This window comes from Lepidochelys kempii, chromosome 27 (assembly GCF_965140265.1).
Source record: "Lepidochelys kempii isolate rLepKem1 chromosome 27, rLepKem1.hap2, whole genome shotgun sequence".
NCBI lineage: Eukaryota > Metazoa > Chordata > Testudines > Cheloniidae > Lepidochelys > Lepidochelys kempii.
The window spans coordinates 12133711-12160337 of record NC_133282.1 but is presented as its reverse complement, the minus strand read 5'-3'; the positions used below and the strand labels follow the sequence as shown (position 1 = coordinate 12160337).

The window sequence follows — 26627 nt, the reverse complement described above, 5'->3', positions numbered from 1 at the left end:
ACCACCCCAGTGGATCCCTCTCTCGCCTTGTCTGTCCTGACAGCCTGTCCCTGTCAATCAGAGCGTGGCTCTGGCTGGATTCCCAGGCTAAGGGGGCAAAGATGGCAGCCCGGGGACTGCTGTGGACTCTTTTCCTTACGGGCAAGTAACATCCTCTCTCTGCCCCGGGGTTTCTCTGCAGCGAGGCTGGAGGGGGGGGGTGTCTATCTGTATTGCAGAGCCCCGGGGTTCGGGGGGCTGGGGGAGAGATGCCAGCAGCCAGCCTCAAGGCCCAAACAAGGAGGTAGGGCTGGCTATTCTGAGAGTGAGACACGGGGCTGAAAACAATGCCCCTCCTTAGGGGCGAGGGGTACACAGACAGAGACCCCCGCCCTGCCACTGGCCCCAGCCCGGAGAGTCACTGGCGACTAGCAAGGCGAACCCAGAAACTCGGACTAAATATAGCTAAAACTAAATATAGCCAAAGGTGCAGCAGGAGTAGGGGGACGGGACGGCTTCCGTCCAGGCCATTTCCCCCTGCCCCCGGCGGACTCGCTCTGGCTGGGCCCACCAGCTGGCTCCGCAAGGTGGAGGGGCAGGAGGCTTCCGTGGGAAGGTGGCGCAGAGCCAACTGAGTTCAGAACCAGCTGGCGGCCCGAAGCCGGGTCTCGCTCTAAACTTGGGGGGCTCTCGCTGGGGTCCAAGCTGCCCCCAGGGGGTTCTGGAAGGCCTATTTGGGAAGCTGTAGTTGGGTTTGTGGAGGCTGTAATAGGGTGACCAGGTGTCCGGTTTTCGACCAGAACACCCGGTCGAAAAGGGACCCTGGCAGCTGCGGGCAGCACCGCCGACCAGGCCGTTAAAAGTCCGGTTGGCGGTACTGCAGATCTAAGGCAGGCTAGTCCCTATCTGTCCTGGCACTGCGCTGGGGGGTAGGGACCATGGGGCTCCGCACACTGCCCCCGCCCTCAGCACCGGCTCCACACTCCAATTGGCCGGGAGCTGCGGCCAATGGGAGCTGGGAGGGCGGTGCCTGCGGGCAAGAGCATCACTCAGAGCCCCCTGCCACGCCTCCGCCTAGGAGCCGGACCTGATGGCCGCTTCTGGGGCGTAGCACGGAGTCAGGACAGGCAGGAAGTCTGCCTTAGCCCCCTCGCTGCGCTGCTGACTGGGAGCCGCCAGAGGTTAGCCTGCGCCTCAATCCCCAGCCCCAGCCCTGAGCCCCTCCAACACAGAGCCCCCTCCTGCACCCCAAACCTCTCATCCCCAGACCCGCCCCAGAGCCTGCACCCCTAGACCGTGCCCTCACCCCCTCTGCTCCAGCCTGGAGCCCCCTCCCACACCCTGAACCCCTCATTTCTGGCCCCACCTCAGAGCCTGCACCCCCAGTTAGAGCCCTCACCCCCTCCCACACCCCAACCCCCTGCCCCAGCCCAGTGAAGGCGAGTGAGGGTGGGGGAGAGTGAGCCACCGAGGGAGGGGGAATTTACTGAGTGGGGGGCAGGGCCGTGGGGCAGAGGGTGTGGCCTCAGGAAAGGGGCGGGGCTAGGGTATTCAATTTTGTGTGATTAGGAAGTTGGCAACCCTCCCCTGGGCTCTTGAGTTGGGCATTTTATCCCCAAGTCTCTCAGTGCTTGGAAGAGGAAGGTGCCGAGCGGCTCCCGCTTTGACACGGAAGGAGGGGTCAGCTTGCCCAAGATCACCCAGGCTCTCTGGACTCACAGGCCCTAGCCACATCCACCGTGCCACACCGTCCCCCTGAGCTCCTCCCGCAGCTCTTATCTGGCTGGTTGCCCATTGCTCCCCTTGTCTTCTCCTGGCTGGATCTGGGGGAGCCCATATGGCCACAGGATGCTCCCATTCCACCGGGCCGCCAGCTGTAACCCAGACCCTCCTCGCAGCGGTGTTCCTGGCTGGGATCCTGGCTGCTCTCCCCGATCGGCACGTCTCGCCGGTGGCCGGAGCCGTCTTCGTCCATGAGCTGAAGAGGGAACATTTCCAGGGGGCCTTCCCCTCCATTCGCAAGAATGACAGCGGTGAGTGAGTGCGCCGGGAGGGTCCCACAGCCCCATACCCAACCTGGCCCCATGCAAATGGCTTCCTGGATTCCTATTGTCAGGTCAGTCCCATAACCGATCCAAGAGGAGGGGGCTCCACTGGGAACTGGGTCCAAAGGTGGCTGGTACCATTCCCTGACCACTCCCCAACATAGACTGACCAAGCTGTAGGACTAATATCAAATGTATATATCAACTCTCCATATACCCCAATATCGAATCTGATCTATCTATCTATCACCAGATACCCCAACATCCATCTATCTATCTATCACCAGGCACCCCCCATGTATCTGTCCCCATACACCCCCAATATCTATCACCAAACACCCCTCAACGTCTATCTATCACCATACACCCCCAACATCTATCTATCTATCACCAGGCACCCCCCATCTATTTATCCCCATACACCCCCAATATCTATCACCAAACACCCTTCAACATCTATCTATCTATCCCCATCCACACTTATCTATCTACAGACATATCCCAATATAAATCTAATCTATCTATCACAACACCCCCATCTATCTATCTATCACCAGACATCCCCAATATCTAATCTATCTATCTATCCCCATCCGCACTTATCTATCTACAGACATATCCCAATATAAATCTAATCTATCACCAGACACCCCCCATGTATCTATCCCCATACACCCCCAATATCTATCTATCATCATACACCCCTCAACGTCTATCTCTCTATCCACATACACACCTATCTATCTACAGACATATCCCAATATTAATCTAATCTATCATCACCAGACACTTCTATCACCATACATAACCCACTGTCTGTCTATCTGCAGTATTTCTCTCCCTCTCATATTCAGCTGTCTAGCATTATTATTACTCATTCTGAGTAGCTCTCACTCTGGGTCAGGCCCTTTCCAGCCATTCAGTAAGGGCCGGTCCCAGCTCGGAGGCGCTCGCGGTGGAAGGACAGATGGACAAGCTGAGGATAGGGAAAGGGGACCAGCATCTCCCCAGCTGTCTCTCTCGTCACCCCTGGGATCTCTGGGGGTGCGGTGCACACAGCAGCCCTGGGCTTGGCTCCATATACGGGCCAGGCCGTGGTGTAGGAACTGGCTCCGGGGAAGGTCCCATCGCTGTTGGGGTGGTATGAAACTTGGGCTGCTGGGACGGTGCCTCCCCTGCCTGCCTCTCCCCCGCTCCCCTCCCTTCTCCCCGTGAAGTCCACTGGGGACTTTGCTCTTGGTCTTGATTTTACATGGAAGGCACCCAGATCCTGTGGTGACGGGCAGCAGGATGAAATCTCAAGAGCACTAGCCTGGTGGGGCCTCTCCAAGTGAAGGCCCCTGAAAACCCTCAAACCATGTGCGGATCCTTTCAGAAATCCCACCCGACACCCCCATCACCTTCCACGCCCAGCTGCTGGGATACCCCGACCTGCCCCGGTGGCTGCGCTACACCCAACGTGGGCCATACCAGACAGGCTATCTATATGGGTCCCCCACCACGAAGGACGTCGGCAGGCAGCTCATCGAGGTACGGGGCCGGCGCTGTCCCCCGCAGAGCCCTGGGGCACGGGCAGGACGCAGCGTCTTTGCGGGCAGGGGTGTGGCTTTGGGCCATTGCGGGTCGCTTTGTGGCAATGGGTGCTGTTGGGAGGGGTGCGGGTGTACGGGGCCGGAGGGGGGTTCCATGTGTGTGCGTCTGAGGGCGTAAGAACCAATGTTGCTTGTGAGGGGCGGGTGGGTGCCTGGCTGTGTCGGCCTCACCATGGGGGCCGGTGAACGCTTGGTCATCGGGACTAAACCTAACGCAATAAAGCTAAACAGCTCCAAAGTCCTATGGAGACCCGAGCAGGCTGCAACCTGGGGGCTCCCTTCCCTCTATTGACCAGGCTCTAGGAGCGCTCTCTGGGCACTCGCGAGCCATCTCCCCATTCAAGGGCAACAGGGCAAACCCCCTGGAGCTTGGATTTCTCCGCCTCCTGCCCGGGTCTGCCGTTTGAGCCACCCTCCCCAGCAGAAGGAGATGGCCTAAGTGGGACGTGACCTGGCTGGCGGCCATTTTGTTCCATGCGCAGATCCGAACCTCTTTCTTCTTCTCCATGTGGCAGGTGACGGCGTATAACAGACACACCTACGAGACTGTGCGGCAAAGGGTCATCTTCACCGTTGTCCCCTCCCCAGGTAATGCCCCCGCCTTCCCTGTCATCACTACCCATACCCCTTTCCTAGCAACCAGCTTATCCCAGGTCTGTCACCATCCCCTCGCCTGGGCAGGGCAAGGAGGAGCCAGCAGCAGCCCTGACCTGATGGTGCAATGATGGACCCATCTGCCATGTCAAGAGAGCGACACCACCCAGCCCTCCCAGCATCCGTTGGAGGTTGCCCCTTCCCATAGACACCTCAGCATACTCATAATGCCAGAGGTCCTGGCTGTAAGACTCCAAGGCCCTTATGAGGTCTCTGCAGGTCCAACCCCGATGCCCTCCCAACGGGGTCTCTCCGCTCCCTCACCACAGACACCCAGATGCCGTACCAGGCGGAGTTCTTCGTGAAGAACCGAGACGTGGAGGAAGTCCTGCCGGCGGACGCGCAGAAGCAGTTCCAGCAAGCCCTGGACATCATGCTGGAGCAGAAGGACTGGAGTATCATCAACATCACGTCGGCCTTGGACCGGGGAGGCCGTGTTCCCCTGCCCATCGAGGGCAGGAAGGAGGGGTAGGAACCTTTCCCGTAGAACATCAACTATGACGGGACAGACAACTACCCATTGGCTTCCGTAGCTCTGTTCCTTCTTGAGGCTGCCCAGTGCAAGCTCTCCTGGGGTCCCCCAGCCTGGCCCCTCAGCTTGCATTTCTGGGAAACACCCTAGAACCAGGGCTTGGTCCATGGGGCCAAAGGGTTCCTAGGCTGATTCTACCAGTCAGAAAGATCCCAGACCACTCCCCACAGCCAACGGACTCCCAGACTGTTCCCCACAGCTGGGGCGGGGGGGGGCTCCCATACCATTCCCCATAGCCGGGGGCTCCCAGACTGTTCCCCACAGCTGGGTGGCTCCTGGCCCATTCCCCATGGCTGGGAGGGCTTCCAAACTGCTCCCCACAGCTTCTCTAGCTGAGGTAGGCTGGGGCTGCCATGACCGACATTCTCGCGAGCTGTTACACCTAACCCCTCTTCCTCCCACCTTTCCTGTCCCTCTGTGCGTCTCCTCCCCAGGGTTTACATCAAGGTGGGCTCCCGCAGGCCTTTCTCCAACTGCCTGATGGAGGCCATGTCCTCCGACAACCAGTTCAGGTGCAGCCTGGAGCAGCAGCCGGTCATTACCTGCTATGACAGCTTCAGCCCTCAATTCAGAGTCGACTGGTGCAACATTACCTTGGTGAGGGGCTTTGACAATGTCTGCGCTGTCCTGGGTGTCTCGCATCCATGCCTTACTACTGGGGCAGGGGAGGGGGAGGAATCCTGACCCAGGGAAATCCACTGATTTCACCTGGGTTTCCAAGACTCCCTGCCCCAGAGCTGGTGTCCCATCTCAGTGCCCTGGGAGATGCCACCTATTACATATCTCTGCGCAACAGCAAAGGTGAACCTTAGGGCCTCTCCTGGTCAATTGGCAGGGTATTGTGCTGGGAATCAGGACTGGTTCTGTTCCTGCCTCGGTGACTGACCTGCTCGGTGACCTTGGGCAAGTCTCTTCCCCTCCCACCCTTGTCTATTTAGGCCATAAGCTCTCTGGGGCAGCAGGGGCTGGCTTTCGCAATGGCCTAGTCTACACCCAAAGCTGCACCTGGTTTAACTAAATTGGTGCCTTTACTTAAACCGCTGCAACCTGTGTGCGTAGCCCGGCCTTTGTGGGTCTGAACAGCCCCTAGAACAGGGGGGCCTTGATCTCAGCTGGGGAGCTCTAGGTGCTGCTGGAAGACAAATGCCAGGTCTCAATGAAAGGGAGGGAGGTGCTAGGCAGAGGGGCGTCTTACGCAGCACCGTGTCGCTGTGGAGAAAGAGGAACTCGGCGGCATAATAACGAAGCAAACTGTCATTTTCGCTGGAAATCCCCAACAACTCAGTTCCCGAAAGTATAGTGCCAGCCGCAGTGCTCCTTTCCACCAGCAGAGGGAGGCGGCTCCTTTGGAGAAGGTGGCGGGGGTGTGGGGGCTAGTGAGCTCTGCCAGGCCCTTATGCAGGGTCTGAACCATGGGGCTGGTACAGTCTCATTAAGTCCCTAGGGGGATGATGGGGCGGGGGGGGGGGCATGTTGGCAGGGCCCCACTGCTCAGGAAATTGGGATAACTGGGGATGTTTATGGGCAAATCCCAGAGGATTCGATAGGAAACATTAGCCTGGCTGTAGGGTTCCCGATCACCCTATGGGAATTAATAGGATGTTTCACTCAAGCTCTCCTCCCCCTGCAGCAGTCAATAGGCAGCGATTATTATTAAGGATCCGTATTAGGGCAGTGCCACCTAGTGGCCCCAACTCAGATGAGGGCCCCGGTGGGCCAGGGGCTGGACCCGCAGAGTGAGTGGCAAAGGGCTCACAGGCAAAGGAAGAGCCTACCCCTGATTTACAGCCGGGGAACAAAGGTGCAGAAAGATGGGGGTGTATGGCATCACGGGGGTACATCCCTGCTCTCCAGAGTCCCAGTTCGCCGCCTTAACCCCAGCCCATCATCCATTACTTCCTATCTATGGACCCCTAGAGGTCTCCCCCCGAGAGACCACAGTCAATCCTGATGGCATCCTGGCATCTTCTCTCTCTTCTCCTCCTTCAGGCCGATCTCTCCAGCCTCAGCGTCACGGAGGGGGTGCCCGTGTGGGGCGATGGGGTGCTGGAGGAGGGCAGCGAATACAACCCCCCCACGGACTCCCCTGAGAAGGCATTCTTGTCTGACTATCTGCTGACCATCTTGCTACCTCTGCTGGTGGCCTTCCTGCTCTGCCTACTCCTGGCCTACATCATGTACTGTAGGAGGGAGGGAGTGTAAGTTGGATAGATGCCCCTGGAGCCAGGAAATGGGAAGGGATGTAGGAATCAGCTGGAGACCCCCTCCCCAGCTGATCGGGGTGCTCAGGACTTCCCTGTTTGCTGATGGCTGGAGCCCCCTGGGGCTGAGTGAAATCCACCCTTGCCAAAGCACTTAGCACCCTAAGGGCTGCAGATGTGCCTGGATTTTCGGCTGGCCCCTCTGCTCTGGGGGGAATTTCCCCCGCTCTGGGAAACTGATCGTGCACCCGTCTGTCATGGTAGCGGGGAGAGAGTTCAGCTCCCAAAGTTCATTTTTGGTCACATCTTGTGACCTTTGACATACTTTTAACAGCTGAGCTCGCAATTCGGGAAAGTTTGTTGGCCTAATTGGCAACAGCCCCCCGCCCCTTCAGCCACTTGTGCCGTACGAGGATCTCCACTAGCTGTGAGACGTATTGGGGCTATGACACACAGCAGCTCTGAGTCCCTCCAGCAGAGGGCAGCAGTGCGCGCACACTTCACTTCTCGCTGCTGTTCACGTGGCTGGGGCCAGGCAGGCTGTCTATAAACATTTGCTCAAGGGTTATTTAAAGTTATGATTTATCTCTACTGGGGCCTGGCTGCACATCTGGCTTAGCTGATGACAATTTTAAGCTCAGCTGTTGGCAATATCTCATGACCACTCCCCCCTTTCTTTTCCCCCCGTAGGCACAAAAGGGATAGGAAGACCTCTGAGTAAGTGATTCAGCCATCACCATTGTGTCTGCATGCGGGGGTGTGTGTGAGATTTGTATGTCGGTGTGGGTTTGTGAGGCTGATTGGTGTGTGCGCTTTGCGCGGTTGTGTGTTTTCTGCCTGTTTGTATTTTAACACGTTTCCGGGCTTCGGCAGTTTGTGTGCTTGCTTGCCAACGTGGGTGTGTGTTTGGGGGGTTGTTTGAGATTGTGTTGGGTGGCTGGGGGTGTACACACCGAGTCATGCCAGTACCTGGGAGTTCTTTCTCCTCCCCACTCATATCTCACAACTGTCACATTGCCGTGAGTGTGAGCAGATCTGGACGCAGGTCCCTGCGGTGGCCTGGGCAGACCTCTGTTGACTGACCCTCAGGGCCTGGCAATGCAGCCTTCAAACTTGGACTTAAAAGGCTCCAGGCTTGTCCCGCTCCCGGCTCCCGCTCTCATCACCTTCGTTCCCTGCCTTCTTCTGCAGGGACGAAGGGTCACGCAGATGAAGAATTAATCTCTTACATTTCGATAGCCCAATTCATCCCCGAGCACTGACACACATAGGATGGGATTGCATTGCCCACCACTGAAATGCAGCCACCTCTGGAGTGGAACGAGGCAGCCGTTTGACAGCACATGCAGCACGGCCACGCCCCACTTTAGTGCAGGAGGCTGCCAGATGAAGCAGGATGCAAATCCCCTCCCAGTAGGATTTTGGGAAGAGCGCCAGGGCTAAATACCCCAACTCTTGTGAGAGGTGCCAGGGGATCGTTAATGAGAACGAATAGCCGCAGGCCAAGGGCTGCATCTGAATAGAGGAGCCAGCAGTACCAACGTCTCCCACTCACCCTCCTGGGACCCTGAGGCCAGGACGAGCCCAGCCCGCCCGTCTACACTGTAATTTTATAGCCTGAGTGTTTGCTGAGCAGGGCCAGCCATGGGTGTTTCACTGCAGTGCAGACATAGGTCAAGATCCTACAGGACCTCAGCCTGAGCTGGTACCCGTGTCATTCCTCCCCCTTCACTGGCTGTTAGCAGATGGGTTTCAGGCTCATTCCCACCCTTCATCCCTTCTTGGTGCCAGAGGCTGAGCCTGGCCCCAGGAGAGTTGAAATGCAACCTTGTATTCATGGAAGTGCTAGAACTCTGGTTTTGGAGGTTTTCCCTCCCACTTTGACTGGCTACTGCCCAGCCTGGCTGGCCGGCGTCCTGGCTCCCTGGAAAGATCCCTCAGCACCAGCTTTCCTCTTTCTGCCAGGCTTCCTGCTCCCAGTCTTTTGGGGGCCTCCTTCTTGGGCACTGCTTTCTCTTTCTTCTTTCCCACCCCTTGCCGACTCGGAAGGAGCCCCAAGCTCTTGTGCCTTTCAGCTGCTGCAAGACCCCTTTGAAGACCAGGTTCTTGAGCACCCTCTGGAAGTGATGCTCGTTCCTCCTCAGGTGGTAGCCAGTGGCCATGATGATCTTCTTGACAACCTGCAGGGAAAGGCCTGAGCACCCCTTGGACACGGCCACAGCCTCCAAAATGAGCTTGGAGACACCTTGACTTAGTAGCTTGGAAGGGTTGGCACCAGCTGGCTGGTTGAGGAGCCTAGAACCTGATGGCTTGGGCTGGTTTGAAGAGGCTGGAAACCAATGGACAGGAAGTATCAATTTTCTCAGTTCTCTCTGAATCTGGCTTATCTGAGACCAGAGTGGCCACATCCAGGTTGGCTGACACAGAGGATGGGACCTGGGAAGACTCACTCGTATCAGTCATTTTGCTCGCTGCTCCTTGCCTGGTGGGTTGGCAGCCAGAGGTCTTTCCTGCCTGTTTACTGTGTATTTTCCAGCTTGAGATGCAGCACCGAACCCTGGAGTGAAGTAGGCAGCCTGGTTGCTCCAGATCCAGCACTGTGCAGATTGGCCTCCCCTCAGCGAATCCAAACCCCGACATGGGCTCCACGTTCAGACCGATTTCCACAGCTCCTTGGGTTTAAATTTTCAGGGACCTCAGTTAGGAGAGGACACAGGGAAGCTGCCAATTCACTGTTTCCTGAGTGAAAGTGCTGAATTTTTGCAGCTACTTTTCAATTTTGGTTCCTCGCAGGCTGACTTGGAGATCCAGGATCCTGGCTTGGCTGCTGTCTTCTTCGAGGACTTTCTCCTGCTAGGTACCTGGGGAAATGGACTCAGCTCAATCCCTCCTGCTGGATTCCAGTTGGCTCCCAGTGATCAAGTCAGCTATTTCCATGTGAGGTTGCAGGCCTATTACAGATGTCCCTGGGCTCCAGGACAACCTGGCAGTAACCATGACAGCAAAAGTGGGCCAGTTGTGATGTCATAAGGAGCTCGTGATGCCCGTGTGTGTGTCGCCCCACATCGCAATTTTTACAGACTGTGATTTAAAGATTTGAATGATCTGCCAAGATGTAATTTGTCAAAAGGCCCTTGATTTGATTGAAATGGCGCCCTGCAGGCCCCTGGGTGTGGGGTTCAAGGCTCTCCTGTGCCTTGCCGTGGAAGTTACTCTTATCCAGGGGTGGCAGAAGGGAGCTGACGGGCTGTGTCGTGTGTGTGGGGGGGGGGCGGAGGATGGAGCGGGTCTAAGCATGTCTGCAATGGAGTGAGCGTGTCTTCCTACGCATCGGTTGGGTGTTCTGTGCCCACAGCAGGAGGGGACCCGATTCCTGACATGCCAGCTTGGTGCTCAGCCAGCTAGCAGTAGGAGCCAGCCCCCAGTGCTTGTGTGATCAGAATCCTGGGATAAAGGCCAGCGGGTATCTCAGCATCCCGGTCTCTGCCTCCCAGAGGGCATTGCACCCAGCACCATGAAACTGCAAGCTACTCATGGTCGGGGAAGCCAAATCCCCGGCTAACCAGGACCAAGTTAACCTCACCGGGCATTTTCGTGCCACAGCAGGTGAATCAGGTCGAGCAGCAAGGGCACTAGCTTGGGACTTGATGGGCCTGGGTGCTAATCCTGGCTCTGCCACTGACTCATTGAGTGACCTTGGGTACATCACTTCCCCTCTGTTTCTCCTCCCGCTTTGTCTGGTCAGATTGCAGGCTCTCTGTATGCCTTCCTCCATACTGGCTCCGATGCATGGAAGCCCTGCCAGTCCAGGATCTCTCTCCTTCAAGTCCTTCCATAAAGGGCACCTCTTCCCCTAGGGACTATCAAATCCCCACTTTTGCAACAACCCAGCACGCCCTCTGATCACTGCATGTCGTTCGTGCCTTGGTCCTCTGGCTTAATCGGAACGACAGAGCCTTGCAGAGCAGAGGGTCCCTTGCCCCATGATCAATGTGAAAGCTCGACCAGCAACATAGGGTGCTACTTGCCCCCCCTCCCACACACCCACATAGCTTGGGAGATGTATAGGGATCAGAGCCCCACGTGGTGTAAATACATCACCATTCCTTCAACCCCTCCCCCTCTCTTCTCCTGGAGGCAGGTTCCCAAGGATGAGTCTGGACATGGGGAGTTTTTAAATACAGCCACCATTTTATTTCCACCAGGGGTAAACCTGTAGTAGGGGTGGGTCTATCCTTCAAGCGTTGGCTGGCTGCTGCCCAGCGTGGCTGGCTGACGGCTTGGCTTCCTTAGAAGATCCATCGTCAGCAGCTGCCCTCTTTCGGCCAGGCTTGTGGCTGCTATGCCACCCTTGAGGGGCCTCCCTTGTTTCTTGGGAGCCTTTTTCTTCCTGTGCCCTGTGCCCATCTTCTTGGCCAGCTCCTTGCCGATCCCAAAGGAGCCTGAAGCCCCGGTGCCTTTCAGCTTTTGCAGGAGCCCTTTGGTCACCAGGCTCAAGAGCACCCTCTTGAAATGGGTCTTCTTCTTGGCCATGTTGTAGCCCGTGGCCACGATGATCTTCTTGAGAGCCTGCAGGGAAAGGCCAGTGTGCTTCTTCGAGGTGGCCACAGCCTCCAGGATGCGCTTGGAGAGTCCTCGACTCAGTGGTTTGGACAGCTTGGCGTGGCTGACGCCAGGCAAGCTGGATAGTTTGGAGATCCGGCTGCCTGATGGCTTGGTCTTCTTGGGGAGGCTGGAACCAGACGCCTCAGGCAGCTCGAGATTCTCACGGATCTCTGCCGCTGGGTTAGCTGAGCCTACGTCAGCAGAACCTGGGGCTGCTGGCTCAGGGTTCCCTGAAGCTGGGGCAGCTGAATCCAGGGGAAGAACCTCAGAAGGGTTTTGTGTGTCATCCATTTTGCTTGCCAAAGGGAGCTGCTGCTCCTTGTCTCCTGTCCCAGTTTAGGGTCTGCCCGTTCAGACCAGCTAAATGTCTATATTGTCTGGGAGTTCCGTGTTGAGACGTAGGACTCGCCAGGCGGCTAAAACCCCGTCGTCCTGCTGCCCCAGGACCAGCTCGCTGCGCGTGGGCCCTGCTCACCGAGCCCAGCCTCTGGCTGGAGTTGCGTGTCCAGCTCTTGGCAGCTCGGGGTACAAGAGGCTTGGCTGCCGGAGAGGACCCAAGGAAAAGCTGCACCTAATGGTTGCGTTTGGGGACGCACGGATTCTTAGCTCTGGCCTTGCAGCCTTGGCCCGTCTTGGCCTGGCTGCCTCGCTTGGTGGCTGTTCTCCTTGAGGATCTTCTCCCACCAGGGACCCACCTTGTCTGACTCAACCGTGCTGGATTCTGGGCTGTGGTCAGCTGGGGGCGAGGGTACAGGGCAAGCGAGTGATGAGCTGTAAGCCCCAGCCCACTTGGCCACACTTGGGCTGCTAGAACATAGTGGTTGCCATGAGACCGGAGCTTGGTAGATTGTGACATCAGGTGCACCCTGTGATGTCTGCGTAGGGGCGTGTCTGGGCACAGGCCCCCTTGGAGAGGAGCAGGGGAGTATCCCTTTAAATCGTTTGCAAGCCCGCTTGCGGTGCTCACTGTGTTCTGGGTGTTAGAAGCGGCCAGGTAGAGCAGCAAGATGTATATAGCCAGGCTTGGCACGTTCATATTTAGTCAAAAGGGTTGTTAGGGACCCAACTGTGCAATGTGCTGTCCTCATATTGTTGTGGGTTGCAAGGTGTTAACCAAACACCCCACATGTGACCAGAGACCCCCGAGTGCTGAGCTTTCCTTTGTGTTCCCAGGAGCAGAGGGCCAGGCTGCTCCGAAGCATTCAGCACCCAAGCAGGAGCAGGTTTCGTGGACAGCTCAGGGTGGTGGGTGCATGCTGGGAAATCCAGCCATGAGTGTCACAAGCGGGAGTGGCAGGGCGCTGACTCCTGGCCTTTATTCAGGCGCCTAAATGGGAGCTGAGCTCTTCTATAGGTTCTGATTGTAGGGGCCAAGCACTTGAAAATCTGGCCCATTGTGGGCCCAGTTCTCTTGTCATCGTATACCAACTTGCCCTGGGAGTCACCTGTGTGCAGCGGTGGGAGAATCTGGCCTAGGAATTGTACCCGAGTGTGCACCCACGAGTGTGTCCGTCCATACACCGCTCTTCTGTGGGCATGTTTCTTGTTATTCTGTCCTTGCCAGTCTGAGGACATCCTGTTCCTCCCTTCACATCCACCCAGCCCCTGTAAGACTCTCCATGGCAGTGATCCTTCCTCTGGGCCATATTCTCTCCAGCCTTGCTGTTGAGCAGTGCAAGGGATTGCCTCCTTCCCGGAGGCCTGTCCCTGCTGCATTCAATGCCCTGGCACCCAACTGCTGATCCCCTGCATGCCAGCATGTTGCAGAACGATTAGCCCTCCCCGAACCAGCCTGCTATGTGTGTGGTCTGTCACAATTTTTCCCACACCGGTATGGAATGAATTTGGTTATGTGCACTAATATGGAGGTGATGCATGACCCCCCCTCCTCCTCCCCCAAAGCCGACCATGGCAAGTGTTTCCTCGGTGGCCTTTTCCCCTTTCCTGGAGGTCCCCTCATCTTCCTGGTGGGCTTTGCCCTTCCGCTTTCCCTTGCTGGCTCTGGCAGCGCCCGAGGCCTGGATGCCCATCACCTTGCTCAGGAGCTGCCTCGCCAGCACCTTCCTGAAGCAGTGCTTGCTTCTGCCCTATGGCGTAGCCTCCGGCCTCAAGGGTCTCCTGGGTGGTTGCCAGGGGAAGGGGCAGCTTGGAGGTCGCCACGGCCGTCAGGAAGGCCGGGGAGAGGCTGGGACACCTTGGTTTATGCTGCCTGAGAAGCTTTGATGGAGCTGGGGCTTGCAGGCCCAAGGAAACGGAGCAAGGCTCCTTGCCGTTTTGCTTCTTGACCAAGCGTCCTGTGCAGGGAGCTGCCCAGCAGTTGCCACCCCAGCCTATAAACCCAGTAACCACGGCAGCCCAGCTGGTGAGGTCAGACCGCAAGTGCTCTCCTAGTCCAGCCTCGCTGGACGGCCTCCCCATGGGGTTGCTTGAGATGGTGGAGGGACGTGTTGATTTCAGGCACCTCCGCCCCGATCCTCCTACGCATGCTTGAGCATGGGAGCATCCATCCACGTTCAGCTCTGTGTTGCGGGAACACTGGGGAGCTCTTTTTGCCCTTGGTGGGGTGGTGGGGGATCCTTGGAGACCTGAGGACTCCCCATCCCCTGCTTCAGCTCCACTCGCTCTCCCGAAGTGACTTGGCCTCAGGGCAGGGTCTCCACCTTGGGACACAATTGCTTCCAGCGTCCGCACTCAGAGGATGAGAAATCGGACTTTCCCCTTCAGCCCCATCCAAGGAGTTCGAGCTACTCCGTTCTCTATAGGATCCCATGCTGCCCTCACCCCTGCGGTGTACGAGCACCTGCCAGTCGGGCATTCAGCAATGTAGCCAGCATCTGTCATGGGAGGATCGTGTCCTCTCCCCTGGGGGAGGAGTGTGGGGGCAGTGGAGGGTTCTGTTTTCGTAGGGTTGGGTCTTTGAAATGTGTGTGAAGGCGGGTGGGAGCAGCACTCTGCACCTTCCACTCCAAATGCCAGGGGGCTTGGGGTGGGCCTTCGCTCCTGGGGGAGTTTGTTCCACAGACTGGGACCAGCCCCTGTCAAACGCTGTCTGCCCCTCTGGGTTGATCGGACCCCCTCCTGCCCTGGGTTCAAAGAAGAGAGAGGCCCGAGCACAGCGAGGGAATCCATTCCACCTGGTTTCTGTGGTCAGCGCTTTGGGCTGAGTTTGCCCCATCGCAACCCCAGGCTGGTCTCCTGTCCCCACGTAGGTGGGGCTAGATGCTACTTACTTCAGAGCCTTGCAAAGGCCCTAGTCCCAGGAACTCAGGTTCCATTCCACCCCCACCCTCTTCCTTTCTCCGGGGTTTCAGGTGCCTTCCCACCCTTCACCCCTTCTTGGTGCCAGAGGCCACGGGAGAGTTGACATGCAATCTTATATTCATGGCAGTGCTAGACCTCTGGCTCTGAAGGTCCTCCCACTTTCACCGGCTGCTGCCCAGCCTGACTGGCCAGCCTCTTGGCTCCCTGGAAAGATCCCTCAGCCCTAGCCTTCCCCTTTCTGCTAGGCTTCCTGCTCCCACTCTTTGGGAGGCCTCCCTCTTTTCTTGGGCACGCTTTCACTTTCTTCTTTCCCCCCTTGCTGATTCTGAAGGAGTCCAAAGCTCTGGTGCCTTTCAGCTGCTGCAGGAGCTCTTTGGAGATCAGGTTCTCTCCATGTGGTAGCCAGCGGCTACAATGAGCCTGCAGAGAAAGGGGGTGACCACAGCCTCCAGAATGAGCTTGGAGACACCTTGACTTGGTAGCTTGGAAAGGTTGGCACCAGCTGGCTGGCCAGACAGCCTAGAATTTGATGACTTGGGCTGGTCGGAGAGCCTAGAACCTGATGCTCGTGTGGACTGGAGAAGCCGGAAGAGGATGGATTGGAAGTTCCGGCATTCTCAGGTACCTCTGAACCTGGATTAACCGAGGATCCAGGGTGACTGAATCAGAGGAGGGAACCTGAGAAGACTCACTCATATCAGTCATTTTGCTTGTTGAGAGCTCCGTTGAAGGCCAGATGTGGGTGGTAACCGTAAGAGCCAGGGCTAGTGCATTGTGAGGTCATAAGAAGTGTGTGTGTGGGGGGGGGGCCTTAGATCAGACTTCCCCATGTTGGATGGAGGCCTATCACAACACCTTAACAGAAAATATTCTGTCCCGTGCACCTCCGGAGCCCTGACAGATCACTCCACCTAGCTGCCACCTCTGGGGTGGCACATGATGGCTGTTTAACCGCTCTCAGCAAAGCTACATGATAGTAAAGGGAGGGGAGAAAAGCACTGTACCCACTGAAAGTGCAAGAGGAACTTTGATGATTATATATTTATTCTGCCTCCCTAATTTGGGCTCAGGAGAGCAGACAGCTTGACGTGTGCAAATTATGCCATGAGACCTTGAATGGCCAGAAGCCTGGCTTCCCTTCTCATCTGAGAGAGGAGCAGGGCTGCCTTCAAAGCACACGGAGGGGCTCCAGTTCAAGATTAAGTGGGGACGGATTAGACAAGTTATCAAGCATCAGTTCTGTAATCCCACAGAGTTCTCCCCCGCACCACAATGGCCCAGACTGATGACCCTTAGCCCAGAGGGCTGGGAAGGCTTTCAAGGCTACCCTCCTGACTTCCAAGGCTGTTTCCTCTTTGCAACCCACTTTGAAAGGATTCGCCCAGACACGGGAGAGCTTTTAAATACACGGATCCCTTTATTAAGCCCTGTTTCATAGCGGAGCCCCAGCGGGGGATGCAATCCCTCACACGGCGGCTTGCCGTTTCCTACCCCGGCGAGCTGGCCGGCTGGCTTTGGAGGACACACTTTTGGGTGCCTTCCTCCTCCCGGGCTTCTTTCTTTTCTTGGCGGCTACTTGATTCTTCTTCACGTCCCTCTTCTTCCTGCCGGTGCGAAAGGAGCCCGAGTCGCCCATCCCAGTCATCTGCTTCAGCAGCCCTTTGGAGACCAGCCCCTTGAGCACGCGCAGGAAATGGGTTTTGTTTCTCACCACGTCGTAGCCCGCCTTGGTGATTATCTTCTTCAGGGCCTCCAGGGAGAGGCCTTGGCATTTCGGGGAGGTGGCCACAGCCCAAAGGATGAGCTCCGAGACGCTGGGGTTGGCATGCTTCGAGGCCGTGGGGGCTCCTGGGCCTGTGGTTGAACCTTGGGGCTCTGATGCCAAAGAGGACCCCTCGCAAGGTTCACACAGATCAGTCATTTTGCTGGCCAATAGGAGACACTTCTCCTTGACTAGCCTTCAGATTGGAGCCACCTCCCGGCTGCCCGGTCTCGTTTCCGGCTGGAGGTGCGGCCCCAAACGACGCGACGTGGGGCGGTTGGCCCTGGCGTAGCTCCCTGGGGTTCTCCTCCTCTCCCGGCGCCGATCAGTCTCGGACCGTTCCCGCTTCCTTGGTTCGAAAGACGCCGAGGACCCAGGGAACGCTGCCGTTAACAGCCCCTTTATGAAAGCACGGGGTGAGGCCCGTGACACGCGAGGGCTTTAGCTCCTCACGGCTGGGCTCCGCGGGGCTAGTACTCGATTGCCTCGTTCCTCTGCCGGCTCCCTGCGTGGGGGAGGCTGGGCAGGCAGTGCTGAGCTCCAAGGCAGACCCCCCCCCCAAGTCACTGGCCCAAGCTAGTAACCACGGTAGCGCAGCCTGGTGCTTTGTGATGTCGGAGGGGCCCTGTGATGCGGGGAACGTGGCCTGATGGGGCTGGTTTCCCCCTGTGGCGTGGCCACGCAGCTAAGGAATAGGCAGAGATTTTAAAGAAGCAAAGCGACTCGTCGCTCAAATCCCACCCGCGCTATCCCTGCAGAGCTCAGCTCACGAGCCAGGGGTTAGCATCGGAGCCTGTTTGTGTGCGCGGGGGCGGGGGGGGAAGAGAAATCCTGGCCCCAGCAATGGCAGTGGGAATTCTGTCACTGACTCCAACAGAACAAGGATTTCATTGTGTGTGTACGTAAGAGAGAGAGAGCGCACGTAGCTCTTTGAGACAAGGGCCATCTTTGTCCTGGGTTTGTACAGCGCCCTGCACACTGGGATCTGGGCCCAGGATGGGTTCCTAGGTGCGACCGTAATACACCTAATACATAACATACAGCGCCTAGCACAGTGGGGTCCAAGACTAGGGTTCCAAGGCGCTACTACACTACAAAACAATTATTCTCCCTCCCCGCCCCCCGGCCAGGCTAATTGTGTCCTCTCTGCTCTCCCCCATCTCCTGGTTGCCAGTGTCCAGATGGTGCATCACAACACGATCCACAGCAACATGGAGGAGCTGAGGCACATGGCCAGCAGCCGGGACGTGCCCCGCCCTCTCTCCACCCTGCCCATGTTCAACGTTCGCACGGGCGAGAGGGTCTCCCCGCTGCAGGGCCATCAGGACAGCGCCCACGTCCCGCTCATCCTGGCCCAGCAGTGAGTGTTCCCCGCCCGCCCGGGTCAGGGCCCACAGAATGGGTTTGATAATTGATTGGTGGGGGGGGAAGGGCACAAAGCCATGGCCTGGGGCAGGTGGCTCCTCCCCTTTAAGGGTTAATTGTTCCCCCTAGGCAGTCAGTGGGCTTGAAATGGGGGGGGGGGTGGGGAGCCAGGGGAGAATCAGGCCTCAAGGGCTTGATTTGTCATTGCTCTGTGGCCTCTTTGCCCCATCAAGGAGGCTGCAGGGCAGGTGGAAGGGCTGCATGGGGAATACCCCCCAGCACAGCCCCTGCCTTTCACACAGAGGTGTATGAGGCCCCACAGACAGCTGGTCCCTGGGGCTGTAGCTACACTGCCTTGTCAGCACAGCTGGGGTCGGTAGGATGTAGGGACTGACCCCTTCTTGGGCCGAGGGGGCAGTTCAGCCTCTGGGGTCCACTGAGACCTTGGCCTCTCTGCTAGGGCAGCCAGCAAGGGGCTGGTGGGGGTGGGAAGCTGTTTAGTCAATTCTCCTGCTTCCTTTGGACTAAAACGCTAGATGAAAACCCTTTAACTGAAGGCAGGGTAGCCTAATGATTAGCCCACAGGACTGCGAGTTAGGAGACCTGGGCTCTAGGCCCTGAGACACTGCTTGCTCATTTCTTGGCCTGGGTTATAATATTTTACCCGGGCCGAGGTCTTCGAAGGGGGAGAGCCATACAGGGGTAACACATTCTTATTACCAGGGCTTTTCTCTCCTTCCCCCCTCCAGGTAAAGACCAACATGGGGCATTCCTGTCTCTTGACTCCAGGGGATTCGCGGCAAACAGCCTAGGAATCTTTTGTTGGTTGGGGAGATGGGGGAAAATCTTGTTTTTCCCACTGTGAGAAATAGAGTAACAGGTGGGGACTAAAGAGATCAGTGTGCGTGTGTCCGTCACAAGCAGGAGAGAGGCGGGGAAGTAATAAATAGCAGTGATTGCTTAAACCACTGAGCAATGTTTAATTAAAGCACGTTTTAATATGAAACTTGGTCTCTGTGCTCCGGCTTTGCTGCTCCCTAACTCTAGGGCAGAAAAGGTCATGGTGTCTTGATATAAATCCATGATACGCCCACATCTGGAATACCGCCTGCAACCGTGATCACTCCAGCTCAAAAAAGACCTGTTGGAACTGGAAAAGGTTCAGAAAAGGGCAACAAAAATGATTAGGGGTCTGGAACGGCTTCCGTATGAGGAGAGATTAATAAGACTGGGACTTTTCAGCTTGGAAAAGAGACGGCTAAGGGGAGAGATGATAGAGGTCTATAAAATCATGACTGGTGTGGAGAAAGTAAATAAGGAAGTGTTATTTACTCCTCATAACACAAGAACTAAGGGGCATCAAATGAAATTAATAGGGAGCAGGTTTAAAACAAACAAAAGGAAGTATTTCTTCATACAACGCACAGTCAACCTGTGGAACTCCTTGCCAGAGGATGCTGTGAAGGCCAAGACCATAACAGGGTTCAAAAAAGAACTAAAGTTAATGGAGGAAAAGTCCATCAATGGCTATTAGCCAGGGTGGGCAGGGATGGTGTCCCTAGCCTCTGTTTCCCAGAAGCTGGGAATGGGTGACAGGGGATGGATCACTTGATTACCTGTTCGGTTCATTCCCTCTGGGGCACCTGGTGTTGGCCACTGTCGGAAGACAGGATACGGTGCTAGATGGAGCCTTGGTCTGACCCCGTAGGGCCATTCTTATGTTCCCCAGGAGATAGGTGTAAGCTGGCAGACCTTTTTAGGGTGCTTGCCAGAACAGCTGTTAAGGGGCTAAGATTGTCCGCAGCCATGAAGGACCCCAGCAGAGATTGTGCAATCACAGGCGCACACCTTCTCCCGCCAGTGCCCTCCCACCACACATATGGCACAAGGGTAGAAACACACTCATGCAGCTGGGTACACGGGGATCATGCCATGAAGAGCTGGCTTGGGAAAGCCAGCTCTTCTTCTCTGTAGCATGGGGCCGTGCAAGATATTGAAGATCACAGCGGGAGCGCCTACGCTATATGGACATGAGGCAAGATTTGTGGAACCCCGTTAGCCAAAGCAGAGGCCTGAATGGGAGAGAGAACTGGGCCTCCAATCTGGAGGTGAACTCTTTCTCTGGCCGTTCGCACGGTTGCTGTAGCCACGTTGGTCCCAGGATAGGGGAAGAGACCAGGCGGGTGATGCAGTGGCTCTTATTGAGCCAACTTCTGGCGGTGAGAGACAAGATTTTGAGCTCCACAGAGCTCTTCAGGTCTGGGAAAGGGCCTCCAAGTGACACAAACAACTTCCAGCCGGAACAGGTTGTTTAGCATAAGGAGTTAACACATGTTGCAAGAGGCCATTCAGGGTGAAGTGGGCAGTTTACACCTCTGTAGTCTTGGGCCAAAAGAGGGACAGTGGGTTACAGATTGTTGTAATAAGCCATAATTAATTTATGTCAGGGAGGTCAAGCAACAGGTGACAGACTCGTGAGGGGGCCCTCCTCAGGGTTCCAGCGACGGGGGATGCCTCGGGTGAGCCCTGGCAGGGGTGTCCCATTTTCTCTTGGGGAAATATGGTCCTCCTGCAGCTCCCAGCCGCCACAGGTGGACGGCCGCCCCCCCGCCGCTGGCAGAAGGGGAACTCCACAGCTCCGAGCTACCGTGGTGGCAGGGGAAAACCGTGAAGCCGCAGCAGCAAAAGTCACAGACAGCTCATGACTTCCGGGAATTTGTTTCTGTGACTTTTATTAAAAATAGCCATGACAAAATCTTAGCCTTAGCCATAGTCAGTCGTGTGGCGTGTTCAAAAGCATTTAAGCATGTTATAAAACCATGTCCCATCAAATCAGTCCTAGATTCTATGATTGATTTGATGGGACATGGTTTTATAACATACCAAAACATGTTAAATGCTCTTATCAAAATGCTTTGGGTCTATTTCCCCCCCCCCAAACGAAATGGTCATAAAAGCGACAATCTTGATGAAATTGCATTTCCCAGTGAAAAAATATTCCCTGGGAAGATTTCTAACCAGCTCTATTCGATAACAGGCCAAACAAGTCAGCCTGAAGCATGTCAGGTTGCTTGTTGGATGGGTGGGATTTCTGAAAAATCCCAGTATACATTTGCTTTCTAGGGAAGTCTCTCTTGCTCCCTGTCCCCCTTTCCCATCTTCTATTCCCGTGTCAGCTCCATCCTTCCATTAGACTCTGGAGATCAGAGCGCCTGGAATAGGGAAGCCCACCAAGACTGGTCTTTCAGAACCCACCTGAATCCTGCACCCTCTCCCATTGCTTCCTTTAGGGTAGTATTCAGCAGAGACTTTATGCCACATTGGGGTGACCCACTTTCTGCGTAGCGAGGAAGGTATTCACTGAACAAAGGGCGTTTCAGACCCCAGGTGCTGGCCTCCCTGTTAATCGCACGCACAGTTATGCTAGCAAGATCCCAGAGCTCAGTCACACACAGGAACAGGGACTCACAACCAGCCTCCCACCTGACAAGGCTCACAATGAGCCATGCCAGAGACACTCACAGGAATCCCAACACACAACTAAGCCTCTCCCCCCGCCCCATCCCTAGAGGAGAACAGACTCACAAGCACACTTGGAAACACAGACTCACAACCAGCTATGGATGAAAACTCACAATCACACACATGCAAGAAAGACTCACAACCACATCCATCAACCTGAAAACCACACACAAGAACACAGGCTCACAAACTGCCAAACAGACCCCTCTCTATTTATCTAGGGCTTCATTGTCATTGTCTGTCCACATAAATGTACTTTATAGCCCACCACAGATACACATCCATGTAATAAAGCAACTCCCCCAACTCAGGTACCCATCTGCAACACAACAGGTGTGCCTTGCCTCAGTTTCCCTCTCACTCCACCCATGAAATGAGCGCAGCCCCTCACTGTCCGATACATCCTTGATTCGCATGCACCCATTCAGGAATCCTCCCAAACCCTTGTAACAAAACCCCTCTCCAGTTTGACACTAACCAGAGAAAGATACAGCAGGCTTTTCCACACCCCTCTCCAGGGACAGCACCTCCAGCTCCCCACCCAAGAGTCAATAGCAGTACTGGGGTCCCAGTTCCCTTCCTCTGACCCTGGGCCCCACTCTGCAGGCCTTCTGAATGGCAGCTAAACTCCTGATTCTTACCACAGCCCCCAAGTCAGGTCTCCTGCAAGACAGCTCCCTGCAGGGCTCCACTCCCCAGGCCCCCCTGCCGGTGCAAGTCCTACACCTGCCCAGGACGCCTCCCCCCAGGGTCCACCCTCTTACTTCTGGGCTTGGCTTCCCCTCACTGAGCTGGGGCTTCCCCCGTTACTCCAGGGCCACTGCCCCATCCTTCTGCCCACCAAGGTCCCCAGCATTGGTCAGTTCTCACCTGTGATTCTGATCCAGGTCTCCACTGAGCTCAGCTCTTCCTAGGCTATCCTGTGTCTTTCTCTTTCTCTTTTTTTCCAGCCCTTCCACCTGACTCTAAATCACCCAATCTCCAGCCATGTAGGGCCCAGGTGCCCTCTCTTAAACCTAATTAGGTGGGTCAACTGACCAGACACAGGTGCCCTCTCGTCTCCCTTCTTAAAGGGCCGGTGACAATCCATATATGAACACAGACCTCTAGCCACCCCTGTGCGTTCACACACACACACACACACACGAACTCAGATTCCCAGCCAGCCGCAAACCTACACAAAACACTCCCCCCCCAAACACACACAACAGCACAGACTCACAACCACCCCCCATCCAAACAAGGCTAGCCTCGCACTCGGACGCACATACCCAAGACCAGACTCACAACCACCCCCCACACAGACATCTCCCCGTATTCGGGAACCCAGACTCACACCCACAGGCACACGCAAACAAGGACACAGACTCGCAACCCCGCACGCGAGAAGACAGACTCAGAAGCATCCTCAAACGACAGCGCAGCCTCCCCAATGCAAACATGCTCACACACGCATCCTGCTTTCATATACGGGTGTGTAGCTGTGGCCGGCTATCAGCCAGGTTTTGTAGGTCCAGATATCCCCATTTTCTCACCCACTGTCCAGATATCCCCATTTTCTCACACACTCGGCTTAGAGGCACTCACTGCTTCAGACATGCAGCTTCCCCAGTTCTTTCTCGGGTCCACCAACAGAGAACACGTGTCCTTTCCTCTGGGCCAGGCTTTCCCGCTTTGCTTCTGAAAAGGACCATCTCACACCCGGGAACTTGCTGCAAGACCCAGGCATCTCCGAGGCAACTCGCTGGATCCCGTCACATTCCTAACGCGCTCCCAGGCCCGGTGCCATCCCTCAAGCTGCAGCAGCTGCTGTCAGCGATGAAAGAGCATCTTTCTCTCCTCTCCTTGCTCGAGAGCGGACGTAAACCGAGCCAAAAATGCCAGGAGCGGGGAGCGAGGTTAAGAAAACAAGAGGCGCCAAAGAAGGAACAATATGGCGATGCAAAAACTCAGACCTCTGGCTAGTTCCTAAGCGCGCAGGGAGAGTTCGATGGCAGAGTCCAATCGAATTAGGACCCTCAAACCTTTGCAGTTCAAGAGCAGAGCTGGGTCCTCTGCCTGGTTCTGCCGGTCCTCTGCCCGGTTCTGGAGCAGCGCTTGACTGTTCGAAACCAGGGATCCCGTCCGCAAATAAAATCCACTGGCTTGTTGAGATGTTGCTGCCCTGCCCCGCCATTAGAAAGGGTCGTGCTCTGGGAGGGCCAGAGTTTCCAAAGGAGCTCAGTCCCGGCGAAAAGCAGCGTAGTCACAGGCAGGGTCATTCCTCTAGCCCCCTATTTCATCGCTGCAGGAGCCGGTGGGCCCCAGCCCTTTTCTAGTCTGTCTGTAAGGGTGCTCCGGCTAAGGTGAAGAGGGGTGGGAAGGCAGGAATTAGTGGTTGAAAAGTGGGTATAAATGAGAGAGTGGAAGGAGGAGAAACACACGCACACACATGCAATGCAGCGTGGGGAGGGGGAACCCACCTAGGGGACCTGACTCTTGAATCTGTACAACATGGTCCAGTCATTGCTCATGGAACAGGCTCCCGCCAACGCGAATTTACTCCCCGGCGCGTCTCCCGGTGGGTCCAAACCCACGGATCCTCGCAGATTCTTCCTTGCTGGCCCCACAAAACCTCCGGCCACAGGATTCCACCTCCTTCCACTCCTGCTTGTGCTCTAAGGAACACGAGCAGCTGCAGCAGCAAAAATGACTCCAGCCTCCCCCGCCTCGCCCCTGGCCGGCTTCTCCAAGCCCTGCAAGGGAAACAAACAACATCTGCTGAGAAGGATCCGTTCAGCTCACAAGCTGGGCTGGGAGAGACTCCGGGAAAAGCCAGCGACTCCCCTTCGCTCCGCTCCATCCTGCGCTGGGAAGCACTGCAGAGAGACGCGGAGATGCAGTGGACCTGGGGGAGCGTTTGGCGAACAGCCTGTGATGTCATTTTGGAGGAGGGCACGGGGCCAGCTGGGTACAATGGTCTCACTGTAAGGCAGGGGTGACTTGGGCCTCAGCAGAGCTGAGCGGTTGGGGGGCTCTGTGCACCAGTGCCGTGGGCAGATGTGCAAACCTCGGTGTGGGTGGGATCAGGGATCAGTCCGTGTCTACACCTGTCTCCCCCAGGCCACCCAGGTGCAGAACCCAGAACTCCTGCCTCTCCTAGGCTCTTCATACGACCGGTTCACTCCCAGGCCATCAGCTACGAAGGGACGGGGCAGCTCCCCCTCCAGGCCCTAGATCCCAGCCTGCCCCTCGGGAGCAGGTCAGGTGGGGTCTGATTTTCCGAAGAGTTCAGTGCATGCCGGCCTGGCCCCACACGTCCCAGAGAGGGCAGTCTCTGAAGCGGGGTCGGTCGGTCCGATGGAGCCGGTTCTGTTAGACTCGCACTGTGTCTCCCTGTCTGATCAGTCCTCCTGCACCGCCAGGCCCAGTGCGATGGGTGAGCTGAGGTGCCCGGTCTATGCTCCTCAACCCAATGCCTGTTCAGTGGCTGGGGGATGAGGGCAACTGGACCATGACCGATTCCCCAGGCAGAGATGCAGTCAGCACTTGCTGGCCTTTTTTCTTGAGGCCTCCACCCCTCTGTCCTCTGGCTGAGGTGGGCCTGGGCCCCAAAGAAGGGGGCACGAGTCATCAGGCTGGTCCATGGAAGGGAGGCGGGGTGCAGGGACTGGCTTTGATTGACGTGCGGCTCCTCCATAAGCATCCACCCTGGCGTGCCTCCAGTTTGCGGTTCGGGGGCTGCTGGTACCCGAGAGGAACCCGTGGGACCAGGCCAGGCTTCCCCACTGGGGCCCTGGGCCCTGGAGAGACACAAGCCCCTGCTCAGCATTACTCACCTCAGGGCCACGGGGGCCAACGTCCTTTGGATGCCAGTGCCCAGCTGCCCCCCAAGCTCAGACTCATGCTGCCCCCCAGTTTTCCCATCCCCCTCTGCCCTGCCTCCCCCCCACTCAGAGTCACACTCCTTTACAAGATCCATCTGTTTCCCCTGCCCCCGATCTGCCCCCCCATTCAGACCCCTCCCCCCGCTGGGTCCCTTTCATCGCGTTCCGCCCCACTAGTAGGGAGGCGGTGGGTTTACCTCTGAGTCAGGTCTGTCTGGAGCATCCTTGCCCCCCATACACATGGGGCTAGGGGTGAGATTGCCCCCTGCCCATTGCGGGGGTCCCCATGTTTCCGAGGGGATACGTTGGTGGCGAATGGAAAACACGAACAATGTCCCCTCTCTGGGCTATTTAAAACCCAGCGTCACCTGTGAGCCAGGCCACGGCCAGCCCCGTGGCACCAGGGCTCCCAGCGTGGGTACCTCTCACCCGGGGCTGGCCCTGCTTCGGGATCCCCTGGACAAAACTGCTCCCGGCAGGGGAGATCCGTCCCAGGGCTCCTGAATGCAAACCAGTGACCAGGGAGCAGCCACTGCTCAGCAGAGGAAACCGGTTTCGCTGTGGACGGAGAGGACCCGTGTGGCTCCTTCCCGCCAAGCTTTAGGGAAAGAAAACAAACTGTAAAGGGAGTTGCTTTGCCCCGCTCCCTGGCAAGGGGAGTGAAAAGGAGTGCCGGGAGCAGCTGGAGCAGGCCAGAGACAGGGGTGAGAAGGGAAGAGAGAGCCAGCCGACCATACAGAGCTGGCAGAGGGGGTAGAGAGAGAAGGAGGCAGGCACTGAGAGGGAGAAAGAGATTGAGGCACAGTGCAAGGGATGTGGGGCACCAAGGGTGGGGAGAAGGTGAGAGAGAAGGAATGCGTTGGGAAAGAGAGAGAAAGCTAGAAAGTGGCAGGAAGAGAGGTGGGAGAGAGGGATGAGACGGGGGCAAGAAAGGGACGGAAAGCAGCAAAGAGAGGGAACATAAGAGACAAAGAAGAGGAGAAGGAAAGAGGGGTGACAAAGGGGGAGGATTGGAAGTCCCCCATCTGCGACTGCGGGGCTCCGGGCACCTGCCTTTGAAGCAGCCGGTACTAGCCACCGGCCTCTGGACTACCTGATCCAATTTGGCTATCCCTGTGTTCCTAAGTGGCAGAGCAAGAGGCTGGCTTGGAGGTGAGAGAGACGAGATGGGAGAAAGGAAAGGACAGAAAGAGAGGAAAGCAGAGCAGAGACAGAGCTGGGGACAGGGCTCATCTCCCTTGTT

At 56.7% G+C, this 26627-nt stretch overlaps 2 protein-coding genes across 2 annotated transcripts; one reads left to right on the top strand and one right to left on the bottom strand.

Annotated features, from left to right (window-relative positions):
- The first annotated feature begins 101 nt into the window (after positions 1–101).
- Positions 102–17995, top strand: SGCA (sarcoglycan alpha). The gene is made up of 9 exons (XM_073325651.1): positions 102–141; positions 1878–2012; positions 3400–3554; positions 4132–4204; positions 4540–4738; positions 5237–5399; positions 6792–7000; positions 7694–7720; positions 17806–17995. The coding sequence occupies exons 1-9, from the start codon at positions 102–104 to the stop codon at positions 17993–17995; spliced, it is 1191 nt and encodes a 396-aa protein (XP_073181752.1).
- Positions 11234–11899, bottom strand: LOC140904034 (uncharacterized). Its single transcript, XM_073326213.1, has one exon. It carries the CDS (start codon positions 11897–11899, stop codon positions 11234–11236), a length of 666 nt encoding a protein of 221 aa, XP_073182314.1.
- Positions 17996–26627: the final 8632 nt, after the last annotated feature.